At 43.4% G+C, this 12,832-nt stretch overlaps 1 protein-coding gene across 1 annotated transcript; it reads left to right on the plus strand.

Annotated features, from left to right (window-relative positions):
• The first annotated feature begins 930 nt into the window (after positions 1-930).
• On the plus strand, positions 931-12,832 carry PRSS35 (serine protease 35). Its single transcript, XM_048298422.1, has 2 exons — positions 931-1,454; positions 7,051-12,832. The coding sequence occupies exon 2, from the start codon at positions 7,067-7,069 to the stop codon at positions 8,303-8,305; it is 1,239 nt and encodes a 412-aa protein (XP_048154379.1). The 5' UTR covers positions 931-1,454; positions 7,051-7,066; the 3' UTR covers positions 8,306-12,832.

Consider the following 12,832-nt stretch of genomic DNA (forward strand, 5'->3'; position numbering starts at 1 on the left):
TCTTATGTTCAATAAATTGCTTGTAAAACTTAACTAACTTACCCTCATTCCTGTCTTGCCTTGTTAATTACATTGGGAACTCTTCAGCTCATTTACTTAGGCACATGAATTTTATTATTATTATTACTACTATTGTTATTATTGTTATTATTATTATTTCACTTTGTTATTAGGTTGTGGATACAAACAACAACAAAACCAGAGCTGCAAACGAAATTTACATTTTGAAGAAATGAGCCTCAGTCTTCAAAATGAAACTGCAGGCTGCAGTTTGCTGGCCAAAGCCTTCTTTCCAATCTGTTTACATAATTGGTTCCACTAAATTTTGGAAGTTAAGACTTTTAAAGGAAGGATATGCCTAGGATTAAAACAACGAAGCAGCACTCTGGAGATCTCACTCTGATCTCCAGCAATGCCACAAATTTCCTGCTGGTTCTGGCAAATCAATGGTCCTTCATTTAGCGTGAAATGAGTTTTCAGCAGATGAGCTCAATGGAAGTGCTCGGGTTAAGCACTTGCAGAAGTGCTTAGTGAGGGTGCTTTTCACTTTGTTAATCTGTGTGGCAGCATGGCTTTGGGGAGGACCCTGTTGTAGTGCCAGGGGGTGATCCAAGGAGAAGAGACCACCACACAAAGCTTTCTGCCTTGGGAGGGGAGACCACAGGGACACCGAGGGAAAGGAGGAAGGCAAAGAGGAACAGAGTGATGAGGAAAGGAGGAAGGTGCTTCTCACCTGGGCTCTGAGGCCCTGAAGAGCCAGGGATGGTCCAGAGGAGGAGGGCGGGGAGGGTCCCTTAGGAGCGAGGCGCTCCAGAGGAGCGAGGCTGGGAGACAGGGGCGAGGGCAGGGAGGAGCGGGTAGCCTCGGTCCGTGGGAACGCCACTCCCCGCTCCTCGCCTTCCCCAGGAGCGCTCCGGCGGGTCAGGGGAGCGGCCCTCCCCGCTGCCGCCCGGTCCCGCCACCCACACAGGTGGAGCGGTGCGAACCCCGCCGCCCTTCCTTTGGAGCGGGGTCCCTCCGCCTCGCCACCCCGGCCCGGCAGCCTCTCCCGCCCCGTTCCTGTGCGGGTCACCCCGGCCCTGCGCTCGGCGCCGAGAAGAAGCCGCTGCCGGGGCGATGCGCCTCCCCGCCCCGCAGGCAGAGCCCGTTCTTCCCTTCCCATCCGAGGAGACACCGGGATCTGCCTCCGCTCCCCTCAGCCCTCCCCCTCGCGCCCTCCCGGCTTCCTCCCTCTCGCCTTCTTTTTCTTTCTTTTTTTTCTTTCCTTTTTTTTTTTTTTTTTTTTTCCTTTTTCCATCCCCTCCCCCGCCTGGGAAGACCTGGCCGCTCCCCCCGCCCCGTCCTCAGTAGCCGCGGGCGCTGGGCGGCGGACGAGCGGCGCGGAGCGGGGAGCCGGGAGCCTGAGCCCCGAGGCTGCGGCCGCCCTCCCCTCCGTCCGTCCTGCGGGGTGCCAGGTATGACCAAGACCCTTCTCGGCGTCGGCCTCGGGGGAAGAGGCAGAGAGCTGGAGGGGGCAGGAGGGGAGCTGGGGATGGGGGCTGAGGGGGACTGCCTGGTGCCGGGGACCGGGCAGTCCGAGGTAACCAGTGTCTCTAAAGTGATAGATCTTTGCGGTGTCATTCTTCCTACGCGGGTCGTTTTAAAATATGAAGGGGCTGAGCGATGTAAATACCTTGAGTTTGGCAGCTGAGATGTGTTGTTTAAAAGTTCCTGCCTCTTTAACCTGATGCATATATTTTTGATAGGACTAAAACGCCACGCGTTTCTCTGGTCCTTGTTTTTCAATATTTGGAGCCAGTTTCACAAGACGGCTTAACGGGACTGAGGCAAGGGACATATTTGTTGGGTTTTCGGGGGGTTGCCTCTGTGCTGTGCCTTCTGCGGAGCGCAGGCAAGGAGCCTCTTCACCCTTCAAAACAAACTCTCCTTTAATTCTGATTCATCCCCTCAGTATTAGCGCTACCATCTCCGCGCTCCTCTGGAATTGACACTAATTTCATCCAGACTCGTCACTGCTGGAAGCAGATTTATCTTGGAATAGCAAAAATGAAAGAGCCGTGCCAAGGTATTTAACTTGCAGGCTTTGTAGAGGGAAACTCCTTTGGATCCAGCGAGGAAAAGCAGAGCCTCCTACGGAGAGCAGGACACGGGGATGGCTAAGGAGAGATAGTTAAAGGCTTACTCCCCAAATCCTCGTCTTCTTCCAGGATAGCCCTGGGCTTTAACACGCGAACACATAGGAGCGGCCGGCAACAGCGGAGAGGGCAGCAGGAAGGCGCCATCCCGGCAAAGCCCTCCCGTCCCCGCCGCTCCTCTGACCGGTTCCCGGTCTGTGCCCGCCCGCTGCCGTCCCGGGGCCGCTGCCCGCCTGGCAGCGCTGGACCCCCGGAGCCGTTCAGCAGCAGAGCAGTGGCCTGGGCGCGACCTCCTTCCCCTCCGCCTCCTGCCGGCCCGGAGGAGCGGGGAGCGGATCCCGGCCGCGGGAGGGTCGGGAGGAGCGGCCGGGGAGCGGGGCTGCAGCCGGGCACGGAGCCGCTGCCGGCGCTGCGGGAGCGCCGCCCCGCGGCCGCGGCGGGCACTGCGCCAGAGGGAAGCCCCGCGCCAGCGCCACTCAGCCACGGGCCTTTATTTCCCCCGCGTGTGGGGTTTCAGAAACGAGCTGTGACGCCTGCCGCGTACAATTAGTTCTTCCTATGAGTACTGAAGCTGCCTAAGTTTTGTAAGAGCCAGGAGCCGCAGTGGGTTTTTTTTCCCGCAAGTCAGAGAGGAGGACAACATTCATGCACTGCTGTACTAAGTGAGCACACCTGGAAGAGGGAAGGGAGGAGAAGTGGCAGGTAAGATTAGGGCAATGGTTTCTTCCAGGGAGTGCGAGATTTCAAAAATTTGTTGTCTATTTTGCTTTGTCAGAGTAGAACTTTGAATTCCAACTTTCAGGTCATTTCAAGAATAAGACCAAAAGCAGTTAAAGGAGATGGTTACAATAGCAGCCTCTGTTATTTTATGGCCTGAAAATTGCATTTAAAATTGTGTAAGCTTAGTTTGAAATGCATTAACTCTCCTCCAAGAAGAAGGAAACCCCGGAGTAGAGGCTGCACTGAACAGACCAAGATAAAACACTGCCAGGAAACTGGACAGAACTTTTCTTCTCTCTGAGCTACACTGATACGTAAATTCCCTCTGTGGTAGCCTGAAGAGAAACCTCTTCTAGTTCTGCTTGATTCTAGTCTTTTCCTGAGCATCTGAGATGCATTCAGCTGGAATAAGGTAGGTTATAATGACAAAATATTTGAAGGATATCCTGAAAAATTAGGTAGTTCTTGTCCTGTGGATGCAAGAAAGGTTTAATGTTGGAAGCAAGAAGTGAAAGAACTGAAAATAGTTTTACTTGTATGGATACGCCTGGCAGCTGGAATGCCACCAAACAGGGAGTCCTGTTATCAGCTGGGTTTGGAAACTGGAGGAAGAACTTCAGCATTTTCATTTAGCTGGGAATGTCTCTCACTTTCTGGTTTCCATCTTGTCTTCTCTGAAGCAATTCATCCTACCTTAAAGAGATGACTCAAGAATTCCAATTACTATAAGACAACCCAAAATCTGTATGGGAAAGGAGTGAAGGAAAGGAGAGGGCAGAGGGGCTTGGAGGAAGAGTGGAGAACAGCATGGCAGAATGGGTAACATACTGAGATTGAGGGTTTTTTCTTGAAATCAGCTTGAAGCCTTCTCAGAACATTTCCTCCTTCCTCTGGAGGCTGTATTCTTTCTCCTGTTCTCCCACCCTGCAATGCTGTCTTTGCACCCATCTACACATTTACATCCTCATCATCTGGCAAGAGGAGCCCTGTGTTTCCCGTTTGCCAGCAGCCTGTACTGGACCATGGCAGCTGCTGACATTGCCCATGCTTGGAGTCGGCCTCCCTTAAACAGTAGGGATGGGGTTAGTAAACAGATCTTAAATGCATGGCTGGAAACGACAAAGCTGCCTAGCAGGACCTCTGCTCTGGTCTGTAATGAGAATTACCATGTTTATTAAGTTCCTTGAACTTCTTCCAGTTATCCTGAAGTGTAGTTAGTTCATTCCCAGTGACAAGTGGTTCATTATAAATGAGGAAAATCTTGGCTTCCAAGACTGCCTTTGTAAGCAGTGAGCACTTGAGTATCGTGTTTCAAATGGAAGGCTCCAAGGCATCTATTGAAGGTTCTGTGCTTTGACTGGTTTTTTTCTTTCTAAAGAGTGGCAGAAGGGAGCCATAGTACTCCACTCATTTCCTTGCAGAAAGTCTCTCTATAAAGCAGAGAGAAAAACATGGACTTCCCTATAAACTTAGTTATGAGTGCATCTGGGAAGACTTCAGCCATCACAGTGGAATGACATCAACCCAGACTTTCTGTATGAACAAGCAGTTAGTGACTGAACTTTCCTTAGGGCTCACAAAGTTCAGCTACAGAGGAAATCAAATATCCAGACCCTGAGGAACAGCTGAGAAAGGGAGGAGTATTCTAGGGAAAAATAGAAAAATCATTCTCAAGCCTAACATTAGAACTGTCTTGTTCAGCAGGTATATCAGGGCAAAGCAAATTTAAACCAGCTTTTCTACGTTAATATAACATTAGTTATCCTCAAACCATGCTAGTTTGTGACAGGCTGGAAATAAAGGAGATGCTTCCTCATGCAACGTGTAGTTAAGCTGTGGAACTCCTGGATGCAGAACATTATGGCTACAAAATTTTATATGTATTCAAGGGAAGACTGTCAAACTATGGAAGAGAAATTAACTAAGGTTTCCTTACACTACAGAAATTACCTCTGCTTTAAAGTCCACCAGGTACAACTGCTTGTAAGTTAAGAAACCATGAGGGAGGAGGGGCATACATGGTTGCACTCTTCCTGTCCTCTACCCTAGGCAACCACATTTAGCCAGTGTCAGAAACAGGATTTTAGGACAGGCAAGCCTTTGGTCAGGCCAGGAAGGTATTTTTAATGTTCTCATTATAGTATTTTTTTATTTTGGCACCTTCTAACGTACCCATAGATATGTAAAATAGTCATTCTTCCTCAGATTTAGTGCTAATTGAGCGATAACCGAACCAACACTTTGAAGGTAACTTTGTATATCAAAGTTAATGTTCAAATGCGCGCATTTCTGCTATACCGATTAGCTAGACTGGTGTGAACAGCTGGTATCCCTCTACAAAATCTTGTGCCTGGGGTGATTCTCCTCTGCTTTCAAAACTTCCTGATATCTTTTCATGTGACCACTTACACCCCAGAACTCAGACCTGTGATCACTGTAATCTCCAGAAGTTCTAGGAAAGTCCACACATCTTCTCCAAAACCTGAGTTAGCTACTTTAAAGCCAGGGAGGGTTTCTTTGTGTTGTAAAAAGTGATATATATGTGTATCTATCTATCTATCCTAGTAAATGGACTCCAGCTCAAAGTTGGTGTTCCATTCTGGCAAGGGTGAAAAGTGTCAAAACTATGCTAAAACAAATCCACTCTCTGATTTTCGCATCAGAAGCAACAAGCTGTGGTTGAACTGTAGTGCTTATTTTAAGTTTTAAAAATTAAGATTATTACTTACTATAGACAACAAATCTGTCTATAGAGTAAAGATGCCTCAAAAATCATGTCACTGGTCCATTATACAACTTTGAAAGTGATATTCCCTCTTCTTTTTATATGTTGCACATATACCCCTATTTCTCATGCTAGATCTTCAGCTAGCCTGTAGACAGGCTGTTTCACTGGAGAGCACCACTTTTATTATTCTAAACTAAAATTAAGGAAAGTGGTTATATTTGGCCTGGCCTACACTGCCATTGCAATGTTAACCAGAGAGCTTAACCACATACAAATCCTTGAATTGCTTGGCTTTTAAAGTTTAATCATAGACCCTTTCTTTCTTCACTGCTGAGGTTTCCATGTAATTGGAATGAAGGATGTTGGAACTGAGCACAGGTTTCCCAGTGGCAGCTGCCAGTAGTTGGATAATGCCACTGACATCAGTGCTGCCAAAGGAGAAAAATGGTCTTTTAATGTTTTGAGCTCAGAATCAAGAGTTCTGGGTTCAGTTTCTGGCTCTGCCTCAGACTTCTAACAATTTTACATTTTTCCTGCATGTTTCTCAACTACAGATGGGAATAACAGTGTTTTTTGTCTTTCCCATTTAAAATATTAGCTCTTGGTGTGGTGCATCACCCCATGTAGGTGGGGCATTCCACATGTGACCATAAGACACAGACAGCACAGTTCCTACAGCCTTTGTGGGATCCTGAAAAAGGCATGTGATGAGTAACCAGGCTTGTCCCTCCTACTTGGCTGAGCTTTGCTGCATGTATATATAACCAGGAGACTCCTCTACACCAGCAACATTCTGCTTTCCTCACTTGTCTGTCTGTCCTAGAAGACCTGGTTTCCTTGGGATAGCAGCTAGCAAAGTGCCATTTTTCATACAGACAGATTCATAATTCTCAGCTGGGTGGGTAATGGAGAAGCACTGGTGACTTTTAAGTCAGTTAAAGCCACTTTTTGGCCACTTCATGAAAGAGCACAATTGGTCTGGTTTCCCAAGGGTTCCTAAGTTTCACAAGTGTAGTCTGTCTATCCATCTCTGCTCGGCTGCCAGCTTTTGAATACACTGAGGGTTTTCAACTATGTTCTACCTTCAACTATATAGCTATAGAAAAGAGAAGCAGAAACATAATGTATAACTGCATTCCTTTGGAATAAATAAAACCAGGATGCTTGACCAAGTGGAATGGCTCAGACTGCTGTCCACTGAGGAAAAAACAAGAGGTTTCATCTTCCAGTAGGTAACTCAGCATGGATGCTGGCTGAATTATCTGCACCCATCTTGCTAGAAACCATTGGAAGAGTCAGAGGCAATACAGGGAATATATGAGGCATATCTATTTTGAGCAGAGTTCTGTTCCATAGAATTCTGTTCCATTAATGTCAGTTCTAAAACTGCATGATTATACTTAAAGATGTTAAGATAACTGTGTGTATTTCCAAAGTGTATTTTCAAATCTCTCTTTCTTGTTTTAGAAAAAAATAAAATAAAATGGAGCACATGTTACTGCTATTCATATTTTTCATACCTATATTGGGTCTCAGTAATGGAACAGAAACGGAACAAGATTTTACTTGGCACTTAAAGAAGATTCCCCAGATTGTGAGAGAAAGAACTTTCTCCCTTGACAGCCCTAAATTTGAAGCAAAAACCAAATTAGAGCTGAACAGTGTATGTGGAATTGAATGTCAAAGAAAACTGCCAGTGCCAAGCTTGTCTGACTTGAAGAACCTCTTATCCTATGAGACTGTTTTTGAAAACGGCACACGAACCCTGACTGAAGTGAATGTCCTCGGAGCAGTGCTTGACCCAGCTGGGAACACAACCACACGAAGGCCTTCGAGAAAGAAGAGGCAGATATATGGAACAGACAGCAGGTTCAGCATCTATGACAAGAGGTTTATGACCAACTTTCCGTTCAACACAGCTGTGAAGATCTCCACCGGCTGCAGTGGCATTCTCGTTTCCCCCAAGCACGTGCTGACAGCAGCCCACTGTCTGCACAATGGCAAGGATTATGTCAAGGGCAGCAAAAGACTGAGGGTGGGCCTGATGAAGATGAAATCCAGAGGCAATGGCAGGAAACACAAAGGTGCTAAAAGAAGTAGGAGAGAAATTTCTGCGGCCAAAGAGGATCCCAAAGCTGCCACAGAATTAAGACAATCCAAAGGTGATGGGAGAAAGCAGAGGAGATCTGGGAGGAAGCAAGGGACCTCAGATGGCATGCCCTCCTTCCAGTGGACCCGGGTGAAGAGTACGCACATCCCGAAAGGCTGGTTTAAGGGTGTCTCTGGGGATATTGCCCTGGATTATGATTATGCTGTTCTTGAGCTCAAGCGTCCCCACAAAAGGAAATACATGGATCTGGGAATCAGCCCAACAATCAAAATGATGCCTGGGAGCATGATCCACTTCTCAGGTTTTGACAATGATCGGTCTGGGCAGCTGGTCTACAGATTTTGTAGCATTTCTGATGAGTCCAATGATCTGTTTTATCAGTACTGTGATGCTGAGCCTGGCTCCACAGGATCTGGGATCTATCTCCGTCTTAAGGAGCCGAACAAAAAGAAGTGGAAACGCAAGATCATCGCTGTTTACTCAGGCCATCAGTGGGTGGACATCAATGGTGAACAGCAGGATTACAATGTAGCAGTCCGAATTACTCCTCTCAAATATGCCCAGATTTGCTTCTGGATACATGGGAACGATGAGAATTGCACACAAGGCTGAAGAGAGCTGAACCTCCCTTGCTTAGCACCCGCACTGCCATAGAGTGAAAGTCGGCCGCAACAGTTACTGGAGGAACATCGCTCCGTGTCAGAACGTTTTTGGACTCAAAGCTCACAAGTAGTGCTATGGTGACTTGAGGAATGCTGAATTGCTGGGGGAGGGGTAGAATTGTGAGACAAAATATTTCTAATTGTAATCAACCTAGTACGCACTTAAAATCCCAAACTATATTTATGTTTGCAATTGTGATAAATTCAAGTCATTCATGAGGAGAAAAAAAAATGGCTGCACTTGTTTGTCATTTTTTTTTCCCCAGGGGAAGGGTTGAAACATCTCAAACTGATGTTATTAAACAATATCTATTTTTTTTCCAATGGATTTACTTTTCTCAGGGTTCTGTTCCAATTCTTCAAATGCAAGTTGTGCATATAGCATGTTACTGTATGTGCAGAATGATCCAGAGAACTGCATGAGAACAAGACATTATTCTGGCATTCTCTAAAGACCACAGGTCCATGTTGAGAAGCAGCACTATAGTTAATGATTGTTAGTTTGGAAAACTTGCTCTTCTGGTTGCTGCAGGAACACTCCGATGGAAAATCCAAATTTATGTAGCTGAGGGTTACACCTTAAAGACAAATTCACTTCATTGCTCAGTAAAAACAGCTAAAAAGAAATCAGCAAACAAAAGTTTCTATGCTTGGAAGAAGAAGACACATCTGGACATAGTTTAATGCCTTTAAATATTCTTTGAGAAGCTATAGAAATCTTAAACACATGCATTTGCCTTCCAATTAGTATTTGGAGAGTTGTAGGTTTAGTTTCTAGTCAAATGTTTAGCTTTACCATTGGGAGAAGTCACTGACTCCTGAAGTGGCTACTTGACAATCATTTGGAGCTTCACAGATGATATATTTTTTGGGTGCTAAACATTTCTTCAGTTTTTATAAATTACTTTTATACGAGTTCAGCTTCATAGATAGGATAGTATGTATTAGACTGGGAGTTGGAAATCAGTATTTTAGTTTGGCTTTATACACTTTTTAAAAGTGGGTGGTTTTAATCACATTATATTCAGACTCCACCTCAACATGATTTACAAGGTGAACTAAAAATTTCTCCCAACAAAATTATAGCACCTTCTGAATGGTAGAACTATCCTGTGCATTATAAAAGGTATCTTAGATAGAAGCAGTAGTTAGCAAATAATTTGGTTCAATGTGTTTGCAGAACCATGTATTTAATGAAGACACAATCTGAGCTTGACTTTTACACATCTTTAAACACAAACCACCTTCTTAAAAATTGTTGTTGATTGCTATACAAGTCTATATCTTTTATTTTATGTCAAGATTTTGAAGTACACAGAATTGTTATGGTGCTATGTTACTCTAATAACATAAAAAGATACTGTGCCTTTCTGATCATATCCTTTGGGTTTCTATACTTTTAGAACATTCACCACCATAATATTTACATTTTTTTACCATAAATTTATGCTGACCAAAATACATTTTCTTCCTGTGCAGGAGAAAAAAATACAACAAAATTTAAAAATATTATTTGTTTGTTGGTATCTTTAAAATGTGCTTGTAATATCTTCTGATGGAATAAGATGATTTTAAATAACCCACTCTTTTTGTAGATGATTGAAAGTATATAACCTGACACACTGAATGTGCAGGCAACTTTGTCCTATTATTGCCAAAGCATAAAAATTTAAGACTTGCTTCCATATCATAACCCTAACAATATTTCATTAACTGGAAGAGATCTCACTTTAAAGGAAACTATTTCTTTTAATGTCAACCTTTCCAGGGAACACTCAACTTTTCTTCTTTTATTATTTTTAGATTTTATTTTGTGTGATTGTTTGCAGAAAACTAATAATAATTTTTAAAGTTTAGAAATAAATCTCTAAGATTTTAGGGTTAATTATTTTTTATTGTTGTTAACATCTCTATTAACACGTGGCTTTGCTGACAATTTTAAATCACCTCAGTACAGTATTTAATACTCTTACTCTATGCAACAGACCTATAATATTCTTTAGTCAGCTCTGTAATGTTTTTCTTAAGTGCCTTTTTCCTAGTTACTGTGACAAATAAGGTACCACATTATTAATCTAATACAAGACAACCCAAGTCCATGGATTTTTTTACAATTATCATCATTGTTGATTTGGGTCTAAAACTGATCAAGATAAGGGGACTTAGTAAATTCCTTGTTTTGTTGAGTCTTATTTAAGCGTGCTCCTTAGAAGAAGAAATAAAACCTATTTCTCTATCAGTTTGGGAATTGGGAGCAAGGTAAGAATGAAAAATGTCGATGTCAGCTTTCAAATGGTCTTGTTATAATAATCATCTGCTGTAAATATCTCAGCCACAACCTGAGGTTCTCATACCAGGTTGATAAAAACCCTTTGTTTTCAGAGAATAAATACTAGATGCTCAGTGCTTAATTTTGTGGTGCTAAGAGATTAAAGAGGTTGGCCAGAGCAACATGAAAATTAATTTCAAACAAACAAACCAACCTCTGTGTCTTGAGTGCACATGCACAAACACGTGCAAATATACAGGCTTGGAGAACACACGTAGTTTTGATTGAGTCAGCACCTTCAGGCCAGGGAATGCAGGTACAAGAAGACACAGACAAAATGTTTTTCCTGTTGTCTCTGCATGCTAGGCAACATTTCAGTCTTCCAGTTGGTCTATTAGAGAAGGAAATGCTCTGTGTAGGCATTGTGACTATCTATTACAAGGACTTCTGGAATAGTTCATAAATCAAGTACTTACACGCAATCCCAGGAATTCATTGTGCTGCATAGAGCTCTTGGTACCCACCACTGCAAATGGGACAAGAATTTCTGAGCCATGACCATCTCAGATTTTCTTAAAGACCGGCAGTTACTATCTAGTTATCAATGAGAAAACACGAGGAGGAAAATACGATCTCAAGAGATCAGATCTTGCTGTTGTCTAGGACACTAGCAGCAAGGCTGTGTTTCCAGCCCTTGTGATGTTTCCCTAAAGGATTTTTCCTCTCTCAGGTACCAGGCTGTACATCATTTGTTTTCATCAGTACTAATGCTTTTCTATAAGAGTTGGTATAGTAGACCTTTTTATTTAACTGTATTCCTGGCTTTAGGTAAAAACAAACTCAGTCAAATCTCTTTTCTCCTAGAGGGCTACTGGAATTTATAAAGTGAACAAGTAAGTTTTTTCGGGGCCAAAGATAAACCTTGTATGCAAGCTATTAACACAGCCAGACCAGGTTCTGCAAGGTATTTGTGGATGTGTTTAATCTGAGCCTCTGAGGCACACAGTGGAAGTCAAGGGGGTTATCTGCACTGTGAAAAATTTAGTCTAAGTTTTTACTAACTTAGCAAAAGAAAAGCACAACATTACATAGGAAAATTATTTGTTATATGAGGTATAGAGTACCCAATACTGTAATAATTGCTTAAAGAAACTCCTTGACTCAGTTTATAACTTACAATCTTAATTTTGCAGATTGATGTGTCTGTATGGAGTATGAATCAGCACGAATATGGCTTAAGTAAAAAAAAATAATTCATCCACATGTGGAGGAAAGAAGCAGCTGGGGAGTTCTTTCTAGTCTGCTGATAAGGGATGACCTGGCAGCAAACAGCAAATAAAACAGAAAGAAAGAACAAGTAGATGGTATGGAAGACCAGGAAGATGGAGATGGTATGCAAGGGATAAAGAAAGTGTGCAAAGTAACAGATGAAATGACTGCAAGGTAGCAGAGGGACCCATTGTGAGAAAGAGTAGGCAGCTGGTCAAGACTTAATAGTATGAATTAAGATGTGAAATTCACAAGTTTCATCAACAATTTTTCACTGTTAAAGACAGGGCTTTTCTTCCCAGCCAATAGCAACAAGGAAGGGGCTGTGAGAGGACTCAGGTTGTGGCAGGGAACACTAGCAGGCAGGGGGTTTTGACCCTGATCTACAATCCATGCCTGAATTTGCAGGGATTATGCTTCTGTTCATTTAGGGTCCTTGGAAAGCAGCAGATCTGTGTCCTGACCAAAAGTCTTGGCAGTATGAACCTCCCAGTACACTGGATCACCAAGAGTGGAGTGAGTAAAGGGAGTTTCTCAAACCCAACCTTTTGTTGGGATTCCTGTAAAGGCTGTTCTCCACTGGAAAAAAAATCCAACAAAAAATCTCAGACTTGTGGCATTTAAATGTTGGCTCCATTTTTTGCATGTATCTAGAAATTCTAGGTAATAAATTTTTTTCAAATGTCTTCTGTTTGTGTTTGGCATTTGTAGAAATTTAATCAACTCCTTCTAATTTTAAAGCACAGATTATTGCAGATACTTCCATCTACAAATTCCTGGATTAAAGAATGACAGGGTGGGGGGGGGGGGGGGGAGGAAGAATGTTATTAAACTGAAAGCTTAAAATTTCACTCTAATCTCAAAGGATTTGGAAGTATATTGGGGTCCCTTTGCACCAGCCTTTTGCTCCAAGTGTCAGAGCATTTAGGTTAAAAACCT

Source organism: Corvus hawaiiensis, chromosome 3 (genome assembly GCF_020740725.1).
Source record: "Corvus hawaiiensis isolate bCorHaw1 chromosome 3, bCorHaw1.pri.cur, whole genome shotgun sequence".
Lineage (NCBI taxonomy): Eukaryota > Metazoa > Chordata > Aves > Passeriformes > Corvidae > Corvus > Corvus hawaiiensis.

Coding starts and splice junctions, on each gene's coding strand:
- PRSS35 (XM_048298422.1), top strand. CDS start 7,067: ATGGAGCACATGTTACTGCTATTCATATTTTTCATACCTATATTGGGT.